Raw genomic sequence first — 21378 nt, 5'->3', positions numbered from 1 at the left:
AATCGAAAAATTTATTTTTCGTGCGCACAGAATATTACTGGACTTCTCCGACTTGGTGAGACGTGGCTGGAGGCCGTGGAACAACAACATATCTTCTACGATCCGAAAAACTTAATAATTGAGTAATGAGTAATTATCCCCTTTGTAATGGGTTTGTAATGGGTAATGGGACACATTATATGCTGTCCAATATCAGAATTTTTGCAGATGATTGCATCCTGTTCAAAAATATAGCATGTAATAGTGACCATTATGTGCTTCAAAATGTCCTTGACACTATCTCTGAATGGAGCGAAAAATAAAAAAATGGAGCTTATATTGGATAAAACTGTGTGCATGGCGTTTTCGAGGAAGCATACAAGACCAGTATCCACGTCCAATATAAATAATGCATGTCTTAAAACAGTCCTAGAACACAAATATTTCGGCATCTATTTGACGTCATCTCTCTGCTGGCATCACCATGTAACTTATACACCTGGTAAGGCCTCCAAAACCTTGAAATTTATTGTTCTTTTCCGCAAGCCACCAGATAACATCTTTCCAGAACATACGTACGGGCAGTACTGGGGTATGCTAGCACAATGTGGGACCCGCCTGCCATAGATCATAAAGAAAAACTGAGAAAGTGCAGTCCTTGGCGGCTCGATACGTACTTGGTAAGTCATTTAATCATCGTAACTATAATGCAACCGTAGCTAAAAGGATTCTAGCTTTGGAGTCCTTAGATGACCGCAGAACCAAGCTAAAGCTCAAACTCTTCAATAACATAACATAACGTAACATATCATAACCTAACATAAAGACGAAATAAAATGAAATGAAATTCAACGTTAACATTAAAAAAACATATACTACTCCCAAATTGGCACTCCACGCGAAACCACGTATTCAAGGTGGAACAACAGCGCAAACTTAGAGAACACAGAAGACACTACAAGCGCTGTCTCCACTTTGTAGTGTCTCCCCTCTTGTTCTGTGTATTCTGTCTAAGTTTGCGCTGTTGTTCCACCATGAATTAAAACCAACTAACACAAATGTCTGCTCTGGTACGTATTCAAACCATAGCGCATGTCCGCATGTCTGGACCATGACTAAAAAGTACGTGAAAATAAAAGCAGGACGGCTGTATACAGCCGTATATTTTCCCGCGGTCCAATCTCGTGCGCAGTACAGTTTGTTGTAGGAAGAGCTGGTAAAAAGCAAGCATTTTACTAAAACTGTTTACGGAAAAAAAGTCTGAGTTTCATTTACAATTTGTAGAGATGGTGATTGTATTTCAGCGTACTTAAAAAAAAAGTCATATACTATGTGTTACAGCCCGCTACAATCAGCGACTATTCGAATTTATTACGGACAATACAATACTGATTCTACTGCGTTCCTGCATACTTTTATCCTTAACACAGATCCTCACTGCATTTTCCGAAATGAGAATTTTCTAAAATCTCGGATAAGGAGCGGGTATGGAATACACTTAATTAGCAAATCCTTAAGCTTTTGAACTGTTATCCTGACATACTTGACCTTATAGAACAATCATCCTTCTTGTCAGCCTTCAGAAAAAGTCTAAGCTGTAAAATTGTTAGCGAAAATACTAAAATTTCTTAAGAAGAGTAATGAACGGTGAGCGTTTCAGCGGTACCGGCGCCTATATTGCCCAAATATAATTGGAACTTAAGGATTTGGCGAGGAAATCATTTTTACCGCTTGGTAAAGGAGCGAATTCACACATTTTAGGACGCTTGATAGAGATCGAACTACACAGACACTTTTGCGCACACGCAATAAATGCTAAAACTCGAAATGATACCTTCACTTATGATACTGTAGGTTCGATAGAACCTTTTTCGTTTCTCCTAACCCTAAGGGTAAGTTTCCAAGTGAGCTATAACTTGTAGCAGAATATCTGCACGTCATTCAGCTGACACAAATTTACTGTGCATTGATAAGTACCGAAATGCCTTTTGTGGATCACTGCCAGGATCCAACGTGCTTCAGCGAGCCTTACGGATACCTTCTGGGATTTGTACCCCCTGTACCATGTGTGATTCGTCGGGTATTATAGAGTTGAAGGGAAGAAATCAGGTGGGCTGTTTTTCTTAGTATATTTATTTATTTTTTAAGATGGTTAGCGACAGGATTACGAGAAAGGTTTTCTAGGTATTATAAAGTAATAAAGAAAAACTAGCTGAGCCAAGTACTTACATAGGACGTGCTTTCGCTGTCTTTAGCTCGCTCTTCGAAGCATGGGCGCTGCTGAACATCGCCTTTACGAAATGTGTCATGGGGTCTTCCGTAAATAGATTAGGCTTATACTGCGGAGATAAAAAGGAGATCATTCTTAAGAGGTTTTTGTCACCCACAGGTTGAGACACATGTCACTCTGCTAGTACAGGAAGAAATTGTCATCTTTTCAATTGGAATCCTACTGATGAGAAAAAAGAACTTTTTTACTCAAATAAGACGAGATTGTTTTGCGTCACAAGGGATTAGTTTGTTGGCTTTCATGACTTTGGTCGCCATTCGCCCTGAAACCATCGAGATTATTATCTTAATAAAATCGAAGATATGGAGCCGTAGGCATATAGCGCCACTTCTGACATACACCAGCGCCGAGCTGTGAGGCAAGCAAGATGTGAAGGCCGTGCTGGCGCCGAGTGGCGGAAACAGCTGTAAGGATGGCCCGCAGGAATGCACGCAAACAAAAATTTTCATAGCAGTTCTCTAAATTCGGAGTGCAGTTGTAAGATTCTTCCTTCGTTAATTATCGAAAATCGAATGCATCCTGAAACAGAACGTGCAGTTATAGAATGTCATTTCAAAGCGGATGGATTTTTTAAAACACACAATATGTGCTTGCGGTGCTACGCCTGGTGGGGGTGCCGCGCAAGAGTGTGGCTGATATAAACACATCTAAGTGAAATATTAAAAAAAGATATTAAAAAGGTATAAAAATATAAAGATATTTACTGATTTCACAGTGGTGCTACATATGAAGGCGGCTGTTTGTTAACCATTGGCGAGTGCTTTTAAAAATAGCATGAAAAAGTACGCAACGCACTTTAGAAGCCTATTTTTAACATGCCACGATAAATAAGTTTTGAAGTTGAACATAAACCCTAAAACGTCTAGGCGCCGGGTTAGCTGGGTGGTGATCCGCACTGCACAAGTCTCTCCTGTAGTTCAACATGCTTCCGCGTGAGCTACATTTGCTAGTAAATGCAGTAGTTTATTCTCGACAGCCTTGAAAGCTTAGCATGGAGGAGAGTCCTCAAACGGCAGAGCCGGGGAGAGGAACACTTAAAAAGCTCAAGGTATGGAATACCTTATCCTGTAGGTATGGAATACCAAGGTATGGAATACCTTATCCTGTCGCGGACAAGACAGTATTACATCAAAGCGGCAGGGTACAAATTAAGAGGCAGCCGGTCCCGAAACACATGTATAGAATTTTGAACAAGGGCAGGAGAGAAGCAAGATCGAAGTACATATCCAAGCCCTGGCATAATTGGCAAGATACATTGATGGAGCAGGCACCGAGAACGGGATACCCGCAATATCGATGACAACGCCCACAGGCCCTTCCGTTATGAGCAAAAAGTTTATAGCGGAGAATGCAACGGAGGCAGAAGACGCAGCTACAGCCCTAGCCATCTGTTGGAAACGGAATACAATAGCGATGCCCGACTTCAAGCTGAGCGCGGAATTTGATCAGACGGTAAGAGCACCTTGCTGGAACATACTAAAAGAAGCAGAACCGAATCATGTATTAGCTATTTGTACCGCTAGATACACAAACATGCCCGTGAACGAGGTGGCTACTTCTGAGGCTGGAGCCACACCTTTCCAAGCCTTCAGTACGCAGCCGTCATACCCCCTTGACAGCCAAGGTGACGCGCTACTAAGCTACATGGACGTCACAGAATATTATAGGTGAGCAAGAGTTTTTCCCATACCTAGCAAGAATCCATTAAGAGATAACTTATAATTAGGAGAATAAAATCTATGATCCTGCCCAATGCGGTCACTCTCTGAACACATATCAAGATGTATGTGGCCCGGCCTGTCCCTTATGGGGGAACCGGGCTCAGTCTTTCACATGACATGGCTATGCCAAAGAAACTTCAACCAAGAAGAAACATTTGACACAACCTATGAGCGTTGGGAGGCCACCCTGCGCAACAAGAGTCGTTATGCTGCGAGATTTGTGTCCAATAATTACAGCTTCTCAACTAGTGCCACGTCTCTTAAAAATCACCTTGGCTGGGGATCTTTAGCTAACCGTAGGAAACATTTGAGATTACAAATCATGCATCGCATCTATTTTGGAAAGCTGAGTATTGACGAAGACCGGTATCTGCTTCAACCTCACTTTTTTTCTAGACGAGTGGATCATCAGTGGAAGATCCGAGAGATTAAATGTCGCACAGATGTTTACAAAACCTCGTTCTTTCCACGGACGATCAATTAGTGGAACAGGCTACCAGCCGGCGTCACTGAGTGCTGCACGGAAGGCCAATTCCGGGCATTCTTATCTGATGTGTGACGTGGCGCGCAGTTGTCTTGCGCGTCTTTTTCATTTCATTAGTGTCATTTTATTTGTGGAGCGTAGTTGTCTTCCTTCAGTGCATGCTTTTCCTCATCTATTAGTTGTATGATTATATTTCTGTTATCATGTGTACTTTCGGACAAATGAGCAGAAGTTATTGTGTTTCCCTCCCTGCAATAATGCCCTCGGGCGCTGCAGGTATCTGTGATAAATAAATAAATAAAAAGAACCTGGCGGAAAGGGGACGAGCAGCGCTTCAGGCCATTGGGCTCAGCAAATGAGGCCAGCCAACTTTTAAGCCATCAAGAAATGCTTTTCCTCCTCATCATCCTCAAAAGGCATGATAAGCGAAGCACTAACACTAGCTGACGACGGCCTGGACGGTACCCCCGGACGGTACCCCCGGCCCCCCACGTTAGTAAACGTGGTGTCGATCTGTAAGTTCCATCGTGCAAGAGATGCCAGGCGCGCTTCTGGACTCCTTTGAGAGCTCACATAATGTATAATATAGGTATAATGAGACCACCAATGTGGAGTAAGGTAGGCGCATCACCGCTCACTCACGTCGCACTTCAGTTCCTTTGTAGTGTGTTTTTCTTCCATAAACGAGTTGGGAAATATTAGTGATACATCCATCTTTGTGATCTGAAATAAAATAAGCAGAATTGAAGTGCAAGGCATTACATGGCAGGAGAGGCACATATTTCTTTTAAACGTGGGATGAGTTTCAGGGTGAAATTGCGAGTCCATAAACCAGATCACGCTCAAAAAAGCCACTCAAATACTGAAGTACGCGTGTCATACACAACAATTAAAACGCGAACAAGAAAACTGAAATGCCAATACAAACCTGTCAGCTCTAAGAAAGAAAATACAAGCGAGTTAGACTAACAGTTCTAAAGGACAGTCTTGGCGTCTTCGTAGTGATATTGACCTAATTTCTCGCTTTCAAAGACTATAATAACTTGCTATGATACATTGCTACTGAAGTTACCTTGCAATCTTTTCACAATTTGTTGCAACGAAACTGTCTGCTAGCATATTTTGTATTGCATAGGGTTGTATTATATGTGTTATACTATTTTAATATCAAGTGCGTTGTGAATTGGTGTATATAAGCACTCTACACATTTTGTCTATCCACGTTTCTACTGTAATAGCTATTGTTTTATTTTTGCTCTATTTTTTCAGTATATGAGTTGGATTCCCTCTCTTGATCTCGTAGAGGGAAATTTAGTTAATGATGATTGTTGTAGGATTCTTGACGTCTTGCAGATTCGTTTTGCTCAATCACATTGCACGAGGACACTTCTGGAGAGGTTAAACTTTTATAAAAATTAAAAGCACAAAGGAGGATACAAGCAAGGAGAAAACATATTTACACTTGACTGGCTCGCAGTTCTAGGTGGCGAAACCAGCCCTCGGTCCTGCCGAAGCAGCGGGTTTTAAAACCAATGCCCCCGCCCTCGGTGGGAGAATAACCAATCAAGTACTATACGAACATCCACCCAATAACTTATTGGGGAAAGGAAAATACCACCAATCAGCAATTGGGGAAAGAATAACACAACCAATGAATGATTGGGGAAAGAAGGGAACTCATCGCGACACTGTACACATATGCACACTTTCCACCATCACGATTTCGGATAATTATGCTTTCCCGCTGCGAGCTTCGCGAACACTCGCTTTCCCAAGGTCCGGTTGCCGCCAAGTTCGAGGAACGCCATTTCAACTCATCTGTTTCTCGTCGTCGCTCCTGCATGCTTTGACAATATGTCAAAGCATGCCGCTGCAGACATGGTACAAAGAGCCACGCACTGTGGCGCGGGTCAGCCTCGCCGTACACACGTGCACACAGGATGCCGCCTAACGACTGAGTCCATGAGGGGAGTTTGACGTCTCCTGTAATCCCCCGCCATTCGGCGCCTCCGTTCTCCCGCTGGGTTCACTGACCCCTTTCTGTGCGGTTGTGCGGAGGGCCCCAGAAAAGGGACTTAATGGGCATTCCCATAAAGCGACCGGATGCAGCAAACAAAACACAGCACCGCGAACTTCACTCCTCCCAACCAAGAATGTCACACGGACACTTGTTGTCAGTGGGACATTAAAGTTCAGCCACGGTGTCCAACAACAAAAGTACATACGCACGCACACACACGTACGTCGGCTGTCCGGTCAGTCCACACACACGCACACATGCACCGGCTGTCCGGTCAGTACACCAGCACGCACACATGCGCGCACACAGCGGATATTTCAACCCGCACACACAAGGCTGGAAACCAATCTGCACATTCCAGAATTCACCATGTCAGATCGGTGTCCCAAACTGGCAGAAATTACTTCTAGCCGCCTACATCCCGAAACAACACTTGTTTCTTTTGAGCCTTGTCCGGAAGACTAGACCCAACTTCCGAATTATCCGGGAAAACACCGGTTCTAAAGGCTGCCGCCACCGTCGGAGCAATAGAGCTCACCTGCTCCCCGCGGGCTACGAAGATTGCTGCTGCCCTCGCGTCTGCATTCTCCACTTCTTTCAATTTTACAGTTCGCTCAGGCCTCTCATCGGCTACTTCGCATGCAGTTTTGCATCGAGATTCAAGTAGCGCTAGCTCTTCGTACAACTGCCCACCGATGTACGCTTCAAAGAAAATCGTTCCTTCGAGCCTTCTTTTCTCACAATTGACTCCATCAGCTTGCTTGCGCACTTCTGGCAATGAAACACACTGTCTCTCCTCCACGCTGATACCCACAGGGAAAGATGCATTATCCCAATCCTGCAGTTCCTTATCAGCTTCGAAAACCATTGCAGTGATCAAACGCGCGTTCCTTCCTTCCTCGGCATCAAATGCAGCCTCATCGCTCGTTGTTAACTCACAATCTGCTGCCAAAACTTCTGCAGCTATCGGATTGGCCTCAAGCTCTACCGGCGTTTTAGGTTCGTCTCGAATTTTGAAATGTTCTTCAAAATCAGCTCTCTCATTTTTATCATGTAGCCGCTCTCTTTCTGTCTGCTCTAACAGCGAGTGCGTCTCAAGTGTTACCAACTTCGCTACACCATCAGCTACATCTGCTGTCACTGCGCAGGGTGTAAGCTCCGGCTGGCTGACCACCTCATCTTTGAGAGCTAGTTTAGCGTCGCCTGCAACGAGAGTTCCCGCTATTGGCGCCTGCTCCACCTCTTCGTTGAGCGTTACTGCGTCCTCGGAGTTAGCGCCAACCTGCTCTGGCAGAATGCTTAACTCTTGTTCACGACACTCATGCGCCTCTTGGGTCTCCTCTATCTCGGCTTGCTCTGACAAGCAGCGCTTCAAAGGCGTGACTGACGCCCCTATGCCCTCGTCCATCTCTCCTGGCACGGCACACACGGTTGGGCCCTGCTGCCTAAACGCTGCAGCTTTCACACCTATAGCCATTGGCCCACAGGTCACTCTTAATACGGGAACATGCTGTTCTCGCTTCGATTTCGGACAGTCAATCATTAGATGCCCAAATTCCATGCAGTCAAAACATTGAACTGCTGCCAATAACATCCCTTTATCAGATTTCGTTCCCTGGTTGAATTTAGATTGCATCTGTGCAAGTTTTATCTTTTCTCGTTCAATTTCGAGTTTCAACTTGCCAATTTCAAGCAGCTGTTCTGCCTTCTGCTCACTCTCCAAACATCGCATCATGCCCTCCCGATCGTACCGCACGGCAGCCATCTCCCTTTTCCGTGCTATCATCTATAGCACGAAAACACTACACCGACATGGTGAATTCGGAGGAAGCAGAAAGGTCTCCTACCTCGCAGGTTGCTTTCCTCTGCCACGGTAGTCACGTCGCCCTGAGTGACGACAGCGGGCTCCTTGATGCGGATGAGTTGAGTTGAGCCCCGGCTCTCACAGCAGCTCGCTGACTTGTCCTGCCTCGTTTGACTTGCTGGTCTCCTGGTTCTTCTCTTGAACCTCAACGGGGACGCCTGGTTCCTTCCGCAGCTCACGGACTAGGCACCTCCACGACACGTCGGTCGCCTGGCTCCTTCAGCTCCTCGCCGACTTGAGCCTCCTACGTCCCGTTGACCTTGACCAGAAGTCTCCGAAGCTTTCAGCGTCGCTCTGACGCTGACTCACGTTCCTCCTTTAGGACGTACCGCTCTGCAGCTTGTCCACCGACTTGTTCCTCCGCCCCTCCGTCAGATACCTCGAGCAGGAAGACGTAGCAAATCCTGTCGACTGCGCCAGTTGGATTCCCTCTCTTGATCTCGTAGAGGGAAATTTAGTTAATGATGATTGTTGTAGGATTCTTGACGTCTTGCAGATTCGTTTTGCTCAATCACATTGCAAGAGGACACTTTAGGAGAGGTTAACTTTTTATAACAATTAAAAGCACAAAGGAGGATACAAGCAAGGAGAAAACATATTTACACTTGACTGGCTCGCAGTTCTAGGTGACGAAACCAGCCCTCGGTCCTGCCGAAGCAGCGGGTTTTAAAACCAATGCCCCCGCCCTCGGTGGGAGAATAACCAATCAAGTACTATACGAACATCCACCCAATAACTTATTGGGGAAAGGAAAATACCACCAATCAGCAATTGGGGAAAGAATAACACAACCAATGAATGATTGGGGAAAGAAGGGAACTCATCGCGACACTGTACACATATGCACACTTTCCACCATCACGATTTCGGATAATTATGCTTTCCCGCTGCGAGCTTCGCGAACACTCGCTTTCCCAAGGTCCGGTTGCCGCCAAGTTCGAGGAACGCCATTTCAACTCATCTGTTTCTCGTCGTCGCTCCTGCATGCTTTGACAATATGTCAAAGCATGCCGCTGCAGACATGGTACAAAGAGCCACGCACTGTGGCGCGGGTCAGCCTCGCCGTACACACGTGCACACAGGATGCCGCCTAACGACTGAGTCCATGAGGGGAGTTTGACGTCTCCTGTAATCCCCCGCCATTCGGCGCCTCCGTTCTCCCGCTGGGTTCACTGACCCCTTTCTGTGCGGTTGTGCGGAGGGCCCCAGAAAAGGGACTTAATGGGCATTCCCATAAAGCGACCGGATGCAGCAAACAAAACACAGCACCGCGAACTTCACTATATGTGTCGCAACACCCTCCTCCTATGTAAAACCCTCGCACTAGGGCCCTTAAGGGTAGTGTAATTAAATAAAAAATAAACCTGCGCCAGGATTGAGGTTTCCCCGCCAGAGATCTCATGTTGCTGTTCGTGTTTCATTGTCTTGGTCGCGTTTAATTTGCGGAGCATTGTACTTTAAGCCTATAAGAAGGACTGCGATTTTGATCTAGGAAGGAAACGTAATTAAGCGCAGCTAGAACAGCGTAAGCAAGAACTAAGCAGCAGTATCCTCTCGTAAAACCAGTAGGGTGTGAATATATGGGATATCTATGTCACACGGGAATATATTAGCAGTATTCTGCGTGCTGCAGCCGACATGTTGTTTGTACAGTGAGCGCAACTAGTAAACATTCAAACAATGAGTGAGTCCACTGATCCCGCTATCTCACACTGCACTTCATGGAGGAATTCCACGCAGTAGAAGGACTGGCCTTCTTGTAAGCAGAAGCTGCACATCTCTGCGTCCTTGGAACGATGCGTAATCTTATTTCTTCATCAATAAATTCGCGTTAAGATTTTCAGTTGTCGCTCTCTGAACAAGAACGTAGTGGAAGAGGTACCTTTTCCTGGACTAGCTTCACTTGCTCCTTCCCCAACCAGGACACATTTTCCGCAAAGAGTTTCATCGTCGTCTTCAAAGGTTCAATCCACCACGTGAGCTGCATGATAAATGTGTTCAGAGAAAGTTCTAAATGACAGTCGATTGGACACGCAGACAGGCGGGTTATTTTCTTCTTACGCATCCATTCGACATTGACTACGTATATCGCTCTTGTAGCAAACGAAACTTGGTTCTGTATCAAGGGGAATTGTGTAACAACAAAATGGCCAAACTAGTGAGCTGATGAAACATTGCTTCAGGGTAAACGGCGTGAAATACCAAGACGGAAGACAGAGGAAACATAGAACAAGCGCTGACTCACAATTCAAGGCTTAATCACAAGGACCTTGCAACCGCGGCCACCTATCAACCCGGCCACCTATCAACCCGGCCATTTATCAACGCGGCCACCTATCAAACAAACAAACAAACAAACAAACAAACAAACAAACAAACAAACAAACAAACAAACAAACAAACAAACAAACAAACAAACAAACAAACAAACAAACAAACAAACAAACAAACAAACAAACAAACAAACAAACAAACAAACAAACAAACAAACAAACAAACAAACAAACAAACAAACAAACAAACAAACAAACAAACAAACAAACAAACAAACAAACAAACAAACAAACAAAAAACAACCAAACGCACGTGTTGCTACAAGGTGCCAAGGTATAGAACCTTCCTGTCACGCAAGAATACAGATGGCTTTCTGATACACGATATTTTTTTCTACATTTGAAATGATGCCTTTGGTTGTTGTTTTGTTGTGTAATTGTTGGCCGCGTTTTTATTTATTGTCTTGGTTCCTGTGATTAAACCTTGAGTTGTGAGTTGTGAGAAATGGGGCTTCAGCCTTGGAAGGCGGGCTTGACAAATTTACCTGCTTTTAGCAGGATTTGCCAGGCCCGTGCACCCCCTTCTTTAAAATAAAAAGATTCTGTGTATTAGCATTTCAAGGTAAAATCTTCTTTACGACTACTACAACCAAGTAACTGAGATTTACCTCACTGGCAGCGCCGTAGCAGACCATATTTTCTTAGGATTTTTTGCAGTGCTCAACCTTTTTTATAATCGTGATGCTTGTTTCAGAGTGTTGAATTTCGCTTTTGAAGGAATATTTCGAACCACACAGTCAACCTTAACGCCTGCGCATTAAAAAAAAAAGGAATTTGTGCACTTTTGTTCTGATTACTGCTTTGCACTGAAACTCAAATACAACGAAGGCCATTGCACAGTGTTCAAGATTTGTCCAATCGCAGAGCAACGGAATTGATTTGGGTTCATAGTGTTTAATGTTCCAAAGCGACTCAGGCTATGAGGGACGCCGTAGTGAAGGGCTGCGGAAATATCGACCACCTGGGGTTCTTTAACGCGCACTGACGTCGCACAGTACACGGGTCTCTAGAATTTTGCCTCTATTGAAATGCAACTGCTGCAGCCGGGACTCAAACCATGTCTTTCGGTCAGCAGCTGAGTATCGTAACCACTTAGCCACCGCGGAGGCAAACAACCAGAATTGAAGCGAACCGGCAAATCAGAAAATCAGAGGGCGTGTACTTTGTAACGCTTTGATTCTTGTTCCTTTTCTTTGGTCCTGTTCCGTTGTTCTCTGCTCTCGGTGCCTTAGCGGGGTGGGAGATGACTTCGCGCTAGTACTGCACACAACACGCCCATAATGTCTCTGGTACACACGACCCACAATCACCCACACTGACGAAGCAACGCCAATGTCGATCTAACAGGGAGCGTCCCGACTCTCTAGTCATGGCTGACCCATTCAGTGGCGCCGCAGCAATTCTGGGAAAGAAACTCTGTCGTGGTTATGCGAAGACTAAGCTGAGCACAGTTCCTCTGACAAGGCCAGACCGGATGTGGCAGAGTAAGGCGGCTAGAGGCGCCGCCACGTCCAGACCGGTCACGCCTGTGATAGGTCGTTTATTTCCCCACCTCCTTTCGATTTCGTTATGATTGACGTCACAAGCAGCCGCCGTGGGGTCTTAGTGGTTACGGTGCTCGGCTGCTGATACGAAAAACGCGGGTTCGATCCCGGCCGCGGCGGCCGAATTTCGATGGAGGCAAAATGCTGGAGGAAAGTAAACTGGGCGATGTTAGTACATGTTGAAGAAACCCAGGTTGTGGAAATTATCCGCAGCCCTCTACTATGGCGTCCCTCACAGCATGAGACGCTTTGGGACGCTAAACCTGATGAAACCATGATGTGACGACCGAACGAAATAGAAACGGAATAAAAAATACGGTGCCACGCTCCAGCCGACTGAGCCGGCGATGGTGTTTCCAGGCAGCACTCACGTTCTTGGTGACGTCAGCCAGGCTGGTGGAGTTGGCGAACACTTGCGCCAGCAGCGAGGGCACGCCTTGCGGGCACGTGTACTCGCTGCGGCGCAAGCAGATCTGCGGCCGTTTTAGCATGCTGGGCGGAGAGTGCACCTTAGCGCCAATGAGGTCCTTGTCCTTGCCAAGCGCGTCCGGGTAGAAGGGCATCATGTAGATGAGCACGTAGAAACCAAGATAGTTGAGCGCCGCCCGCCTGTGCTCGCTGGCACGCAGTGGGGACGGGATAGCCGGGAGAAGGCCGGTCAGTACTTCATCTATGCACGTGCACAACTTTTTATGGCAATGCAGATGAGGCTAGGCAGGAAACTTAAGGAGACGGCCATTTGCCTCGTGTCGAGGGGAATGGGCTGCTACGCATTATTGCCTTCGCACTCTCTCTCCAACTTCCCCGCTTCCGCACTCTGCATCCCTATCCTGAAAAAAAGTACAACCCATACTTCCCTGCGCGTGGACAATGGGATCGTCCCCTCCCCTTTCCTGCCTAGCCTCTGCTTCATTGCCATAAAAAAAAAAGGCCGCCACAGTCTGGAAGACGTTGCAGTAACGAGCGTTAGCTGTTCGGTATCAATTAGCTAATTATACGCAATTAAATATATGCACAACGGTAACTAAATATTAACTTTTTTAGTTAATTATGGGGTCTAACCTGTTGAGCTCATATAGAGGATTCCAAATATCTAATCCTTTTTATGATGCCTCAATAACTACTGAGTTAAAAGCGATTAAACATTGTCATGTGTCTAGTTAATTATGACGTCAAAAATCGGTGACGTCACCAATCACCAATTCGATATACTAATGACGTCATCAATCAGTCATCAATTTGGTTGCTACATCGATTTACTATGAGGGCCGCCATCTTGAATTCCTCGGACTTGGAAAATTTCACGCCGAAGGGAGGCGGTGGCAGGCCCCCAAGAAATCGAGAAACGTAATGAATAAGAGCTAACGCTCTTAAAAGTTGTGCACGAGCATAGGCTCGCATCGTCATTGGTGATGATAGGTGTTTTTGGCGCAGGGCACCTGTGGTCAAAGAACAAGGTTAATGGTCCACACAGCTGTTTGAAATGATGAATTGTGCAAAACCACAAATAAAAATGCCTGGTGGTTTAGTATTGCTAAGGACGAGACATTGTTCGAAAGCATTGCTTTTTTTTTGCAGGTGGACAGCACTGCCACGTAGCTCAAAGCGCTATTGAGGTGTCCACTGACCCGAGGATCCAGTTATGCGCGCCTTTTACTTTGTCGATACCAGCGCCAATTTAACCAATGCACGCCTGCGGCATTTGCTCCAGTGCCGCATTTCTGCAGCAATGTTGTCAATGCCAACGCATGTACCGCACATCTGTCACAGTAGCCACATTGCTCAAAGTGCTCACATTGCTCAACTAATACTACTAATAGTAGTATTAGCACTCTCGCGCGGCGGGTAGCGAAGCTGATCTGTTCACGCCGCCGCGGATTAGATCCCCAGTCACTGATATTTATTTTATATATTTGTTTCACTTGGCACAAACCCCCCAACATCGCGAACCCCCGATCATCGCAAGAACTTCGCAAACCCACAGACATCGCAAGATCTTGCGGTGTTTGCGGCCCATCGGAACAGTGTTTTCGTACTAAAAAACATGATGTGCTGACCTAATAGAACTTGAGAATGATTTATCCGACGCTTCTTTCACATACTCGCAGCAATACTGCGAATAAAAGTAAAGGATGTCAGGTATAACACGTTTTTGTGGAAATACGAGTACATGTAGCGTTAGTAACCTTCGTGGTGTTTGTACAACCTTTGTGCAAGACTAGTAGCCTTACTTTAAGGTGTACGTCTGGTTGCAGTAGTAGTGATAGTACCAGGTAGCAGTTGCAGTAGTTTTTTATTTTTGTTAATTCTAGTCTACCAGCAGTATATCGATCGTAGCTCTAGGTCTAAAGCCCCCCCCCAAAAAAGCGAGGGATATGATCAAGCACCGTATTAAGTAACCCTTCTTTTGCTTGTCTTTTACTTTGATACTTTGTTAGTGGATGTAGGCAACCGTACCTGCTTACACGCGGAAGCATAAACAGGCGTCAAAGTTGCCTACTGTCTGCGTACATGACCCTTCGAGACGCGGCAAGGTTCACTCCCAACTTTCCACAAATACGCAATCTGCGCACGCAGCATCCGTAGGATCCCACTCGTTGATTCACAGAGAAACGACCCCCTTCCCTGGAACAATAGCAATAGACCAGACGATGCTTTCAAAGCGCCACTATTTTTCCCATCCTGTAACCTTTGAAGAACCAGCAAAGCCGGCTCCGAAACGTCGCATTTTTTTTCGTGATACTCTTGTTTGGAGGGTTACCTTGTATTCTTTGTCGGGTTTAAATGGCACTCTCCACTATACACCAAGCGGCAAGCTATTCTGACCGGTATTATTAACTAAATTTAGCTTCAAAGCCACAGTATGTTGCATACGATGTAGGTCTCTGTTTGGACTTTCGCTTCTTTTTAATAAATAAAGTCTCTACGCAAGTGGATATGCTGCTACGTGCAGGTGAACACAGCAGTAATTCGAGGTGCGGAACCATTAGCACCTGATAGCAGCGAAAGCGATGCCCCCCAGATAGATGGCTACGAACTTTGCTCTCACTTTTTTTCTCCAACGAGGGAAATAAAGGCGTCGAAGAAAGGCCGGTTCTTCACAATGACATTACTGTCCTCGGTGAATGTCTGGATATCTCTGAACATGGCGTTTAGGTACGTTACCCAACTCCACTGAAAAAAAAGATTGCATTTTTTCTTAATTCGTTATTTTTGTCATATGAAGGGAATGCTACGATGGCATTTGCAGCTGTACAATAGCCCGTAGCTCAGTAGTGCTGATCGAAAATGTTGATCGAACATGCTGGCATGTTGACTATGTCCTGTCATTAACTATGTCTTGTCACTACGCCCTGTCCTTTATGTTTTTATGCTGCGGGCGTGGCCTGAGGTATATGCTGCCGCTGCTGCACTACAATTCTTGCAGTTTCTAGTTAGTGCTCGTGTCTGTGTCTCTCTTCTTGTCCCGTCTGTTGCGCGCTAGTTTTTGTGCAGTAATGAACAAGCTTAACGGACCCCAGCTTTCGTGGGAGTGAAAGAGCAGTTTAGGGATCTTTTGGTGACTGGCTGGGCCATAAGATTACGTAAAAAGGCTTGTTGTCACTCAGTTTCTTAGCTTAGAAAGGGTGCGTTAAAGGTAATAATATTCTTTCTAGGGTTATCGCCAAACATCTTTCACTACAAGTCGTTTGTATTTCAGCGCTTGCAGATCGAAACTGCTGAAGACGTGGTTGCACTTACCCCTTCCGTAGCCTTCATGTCCTTTAAGGGCGTTATATTTTCATCGAGGGACTGGCTGAGAGAAATCTGTCAAGGAAAATGGAACGGTATTAGAAACTGAGGGGACCTTTCTCTTTTTCAGAGAAAGGTCCCCTCAGTTTCTTACCCGATAAATTATAAAATATTTTCTTGAAATTGTGTGAGCTAAATATATGCACTAATGCCTGTACTTTACAGCACCGATACAGAGAACAATGATGAGGCTGTCTTGAAGCTAAAGAGAACTGCGCTGCTGTACTTGCTATGCCTAACTATGCGTTTAGAAGCAGCATACGACAAGCGAGAAGTACGCTCTTAGACCGCTACAACTCGCGCTAGACCAAGCTTACTATTGCAGTTGTTTAGCATTATAAATTGACTAAACAGATCAAAAGAAGTGAAGCTTATCTGATGCCACTGTATTGTGCGTGTATTCCCCCTCAGCTTAGAATGCGATTTGAAACAAAAAGAGTGGTAGGATGCACTTCGGCTCTCGACAGATAATTCATTTTGAACACACAATCAAATCTGAGAGTCAGCTTTCTGTGATGCCCTTAAATCCTTAAAGGGGAACTGAAGAGGTCTTAGAATGTAGTGCGTTTAAAGTAATTGAATGGTTGGTTTGGTTTATGGGGTTTAACGTCCCAAAGCGACTAAGGCTATAAGAGACGCCGTAGTGGAGGGCTCTGGAAATTTCGACCACCTGGGGTTCTTTAAAGGGAGACTGAGGCGGTTTTCGAATCAGCTAAATTTTTAGTGTTTTGAAGTAGTGTCATTGCTGATCACGTCTGTGAAATTATTTTTTCGATTTTGGCCAAAACAGTGGCGCAATCACCAATTAAAAACGCGATGTTTAAATCTCCCGCGCCGCGCGCGACCGCAGGAGAGGAGAACAGCGGAGAGGGAAACCTCGTCCATGTCGGCCAACGTGACGTCACGTTGAGGAGCCGGGGATACTTCGGCGCACCCGAGAGAGCTTTCAGCGCGCGTTGTTTCTCGTGCTGCATGCGTTGTTCCTCGTACTGCGTGCGTTGTGACGTACAAAGTGTGTCAGCCGACCTTGAGAATCAGATTCAACACGAGGTACTACTCTGCTTTCGTGTCCACGAACAACTACGCCCGCGACTGTGTCGTCTTCCACTGTTTTCCGCAAGATCATACGCTCGCAGCGCAAGCGCTCGCTGCTTTGACGAAGAATTCAAGCCGACCAAAGCAAGCGTACTCTGCTCGAAGCACTTTCGTGACACCGGCTACATGCAGAGCTTGTCCCTAATGTGATCTCTGGAGATTTCGGTCGCGGCTGAACCATGACGCAGTTCCTTTCATTTCCTCGCGCATGAGAGGCGTGTCACCATTTCGAAGAAGCGCCTCTTCTAAAAGCAGAAACATGCTCACTAGAAACACGCCCCTGCAGAAACCTAATAGAGGCTCAAGCATGTGTTGCTCTTCTCAGCTTATAGGTGCGGCCAGACTACCTGAGGCGTGCTCAGCAAGGCTCTGTTAGTGATTTTGTACTCGGTTCGACGTGTCCAAGCAAGCAAGCAAGCAAAGCAAAACACAATAAAGCAAAGCAAGCAAGCATTGAAGCTCTTCATATGCGGCATCTCGTTTAATCGTATCTAAGCGATTAAAATGAAAGCGTTCGACGTTCTGATTTCGGATGCAAATTTAACAGAGAAATGAATGCCAACCAAGTTTTTGCAAAAAAACATGTCTCGCAACCTTAGTCCGTTTCTTCTTCAAGTTGTGGCAACGAACGAGTTGCAGCTAGCTTGGCTTTTAAACACACATATAGTTGGCCACTACTTCACTGAACATAAACTGCAAATCTAGGAAGGACAAACGTTTCCGAGCCAGCGATTAATATTTTCTGGCATCTGCTGAACGCGCCACGAGTGAAGCAGCAGCCTTGCGCGCGTATTTAGCTTGGTTTCCAGCGCACAATGATTCCTTCAATATCCTGTGGTCACATGCCTCGCAGTGCTTGGCCACTGCGCTTCGCTAATTTTAACATCAGCTTTGTGCTGATTCATCGTTTCCTTGAAATACTTTCTTGCCCCAACCTACGCCGGGTAGTGAGAATAGGATTTTTTGTACACAGCGCTTTGGGCCTTTTCTTTAGGATGACGCTCTTTCGGGCGAGCCAGGAGTCGTCCGGTGGTGGTAATTGACTTGAGTATTGTTCGCACCCCTTCCTTTCCGAGAATACCAGCCGAGGTTGTGCTGGCACCTTTCACGCATGACCTGCGTACGTGTCTTTCACGCTAGCGTATGCTTGTGCTAGGCGTAGAATTTTTTGCTCGTGTCTTTTTTGCTTTCAGGTGATGCGTGGAATGAACAAACTGTAGTAACCTTTTCTTTAGAGGTCAGTAAAAAAATAGTCGCCATATTCGCTTTTACAACGCCACGGAAAGCTGCGATCTGCACTCAGCGCAGCGCCGGATCCGCATCGGCAGCTTCTCCAGTCCTCAAAGTGACGTCACGACCTCGCTTGACCAATCACGGGCGGCGGCGCGCCGCGCGGCGTTCCCCGCGGCAGAGGCCGCATATTTCTGCTAAAAAAGGCAATTCGCGCTTGTTTTTGCCTTATTTGGATGCGATATTCGAGCATACAGCATGAAAAACTATAGGACGCCGCTGCCAGCCTGATTTTCAAAAAAAGTGCTTCAGTCTCCCTTTAACGTGCACTGACATTGCACAGTACACGGGCCTCTAGAATTTCTCCTCCAAAAAAACTCTAGCCGCCGCGGCCGGGATGGAACCCGCGTCTTTCGGGTCGGCAGCCGAGCACCATAACCGCTGAGCCACCGCGGCGCCAGTAATTGAATGTGTGAAACTTGCAGATAAAGCATGGGAAATCTTTTAGCGCTGCATCATTTGAAATTATGACGTAATGGCCGATTAAACCCACGATTACATTAAAGTTTCTCCGCAGAGCGCAGTGCTGGGCAGGGCCGCAATAATGACGTCATATACATTGGCGCTATATTGTTTGAAGAAAAACCAACGTCTCCGAAAGCCGAATCCGGCGCAGTGTTCATTAGCACCATTGGACGACGCACGGCAGGATTTTGGGCGAAAGCAGCGAAAATGTAAAGTTTCAACAAAAATGGCGTCGTAGCCCATTTTCTGCGCCCTTCTCCGACACAATAAGAAGTAGCCTGATGATCGTCGAGTCTTTAATCGGCGATTACCGTCTTCATTTTAAATGCTAGCTCAGGAATAAGTGGCGCGCATTACATATAAAATTCGTTAATTGTAATGCTTTAATATGACGAAAAATAAAAGGCACTAACTGAAAGAAAGATGAAATCACGAAAGATGAAACAAGGCTCCCGTGTGGGAGCCGAAACGTCACTTCATCTTTCTTTCAGTTGGTGCCTTTTATTTTTCTTCATGTTCCATCCCGACCTGACGGGCGTCCGTCACTTTTGGCTTCAATCCTTGAATATCGTTGCATCGCCCGAAAAACCATTAAAGCTTCCTCTTGAGTTTTCGCCAGTGAACTAAATAATATATATCGCCAGGAAAAGTTTTCTTTTCAAGCTTAAGGTACATTATTCTTGTCTGCGTTGTTACCCTCAAGAAAGTACATTATTAAGTCTTTCCACCTGACGAATGGCGCCTCTGCGTTTGGATTTCTGAAAAGTTTCACTTTTTCGTTTCATTTCGTTTGCGCTGCTGCCGTCAGTACGCAGCCTTATAGCTTTGCTTGCATCGCGAGGAGCGGTCAGATTGCTTTGGAACTGTTGTGACCGTGCGCGTACTTTCGGCGATGTTTGATAAGGGTTTGGTATTTTAGGCGCATTATGCCGATAGTGAGGTACAGTCTTTATATTGAGCGCAGCCGGAAGCAGTGAGCACTCGGTCTACAACCACTGAATTTATTTGCAGCTATCGCCGACGCTCAGCTCAGTTTATGCTTGGGGCATATTATTTATGCCCTTTAGAATGAACAAAGTGAATTCCCCAAAGGGAATGCGCCAAAGAACAAATGATTTTATGCCCACCCGGGCATATATTTTGTAGGTTCATGTTTAAAGCGCAGAGTTGTCCTGATTCTATTTATGAACCCTATAAAAATATCTTTCGGTGCGAAAAAGAATGAACCGTAAGTTTTTAACGTATTTTTTATTGCCTTTGTCATGAATTAGTTTGCAATTCAACAGCGTTCTGTTCATAAAGTGCGTTAATATAGGGATGCAAGTTTCTCGAGCAATACATCAGGCGCCTGATTTTCACCGCCTGTCTTAATCTCTTCAAACCTTGTGAAGATGTCGTTGTTTAGTTGCCAGCAAAGTTTTTACATATTCTCTGCTAATATATCTATGTGGTTGGTTCGACATATGCAACTCAAGAAAAGAACTCTCAGCAAACTGTTTCACGCACCTCGCGAAGTCGCGTGATGAAGCTGAAGGACTCTTCAAGGATGACGTCAGTCATGTTGGCCAACAGTGGGAAAAAGGCTGCGCAATTCGTTCTCAAGTCCAGGAACATGACACGGACGTTGTCCGTTTTCGCGGACTTGGTCTTTATCTTGAACTTGATAACCTCGCTGAGTAACTGAAAGCATTAATCAGAAGTGAGCAGATTTATTTCACACTTAGTTCGACTGGCATTTGGCTATGGGTGCCCAGAACAACAATTTCTCGCATCACTGGTGTTTTCACTGAAAGACGGCTTTTTCGGCGACTGTCATCATTATGCCATGTGGTCGGTGTGCATGTGCTTTGGTCAAAGTTCGCAGCTTATCACAAAAGAATAAAACCACGTTTCTGAGTTTCGCAACGTGGATCTGGTCCGGAGTTAAAGGGCGAACAATTTTTCTCTTGCTTCCGTGTCAAGAAAGGAAATCCGTTCAGTGTAGTGTTGTAGCGTCGAATTATTATTATCGGGTGCGCAAAAAAATCGCTCCGGTTGGTATCAAAAGTTGTCAGCAATCAGTCGTTTCGATAGAACACTAATATATTTTAAAGAAAGAATTTGTCACTAGTCTCGTTAGAGAAATACTACTTTTTAACGCGGAAATGCTTTTTCATACCCGCCTAGCGTCTTCTGATTACGCAAAAATGGTGTTTGTGTTCTTCGCCACAAAAATTCTCTAGCATATTTCGGGCGAACACAAACTTGGCTATTTATCATTTGGAAAGCGCTGAAAGAATGAAATTACTGCAATCATGTACTCAGTGTTTTTTGTATTTACATGCAATCTGTTGCTTGACGTCCCTTTTAACACTGGAAGACGCAAGTTAATTTTATGAAATAACGTTGTTAGAACACAAATCTTCCCATTTGTCAGCAAAGCCGACGATAGGTCGAAGCCGGATGCAAGGTGATGTTTACTTGTCCACTACGTGTCACAAATGTTGAATGTGTCTAGGGTT

The 21378-nt window shown here is 45.5% G+C and overlaps 1 protein-coding gene across 2 annotated transcripts in view; it reads right to left on the bottom strand.

The window, feature by feature from the left end:
* LOC149363462 (uncharacterized) overlaps positions 1-20520 on the bottom strand; it is a 40896-nt gene extending 20376 nt beyond the window's left edge. The window contains exons 1-7 of one of the 2 annotated variants that reach the window (XM_089569927.1): positions 20384-20520; positions 15977-16042; positions 15285-15409; positions 12607-12853; positions 10241-10339; positions 5117-5197; positions 2216-2318 (exon numbers count right to left, since the gene is read on the bottom strand). In XM_089569927.1, coding sequence (XP_089426053.1) covers positions 2216-2318; positions 5117-5197; positions 10241-10339; positions 12607-12853; positions 15285-15409; positions 15977-16042; positions 20384-20491 — 829 coding nt within the window. In that variant the 5' untranslated portion in view covers positions 20492-20520. Of the gene's footprint in view, positions 1-2208; positions 2319-5116; positions 5198-10240; positions 10340-12606; positions 12854-15284; positions 15410-15976; positions 16043-20383 lie in introns of those variants that run through there. The other variant, XM_089569928.1, reaches the window with a different exon arrangement.
* Between the last annotated feature and the right edge of the window lie 858 nt (positions 20521-21378).

The sequence above is a fragment of the Amblyomma mixtum genome, chromosome 2 (genome assembly GCF_055824585.1).
Source record: "Amblyomma mixtum isolate Tamu chromosome 2, ASM5582458v1, whole genome shotgun sequence".
Lineage (NCBI taxonomy): Eukaryota > Metazoa > Arthropoda > Arachnida > Ixodida > Ixodidae > Amblyomma > Amblyomma mixtum.
Note: the sequence above shows the minus strand (reverse complement) of the source record. Positions and strands in the feature narration are given on the sequence as shown.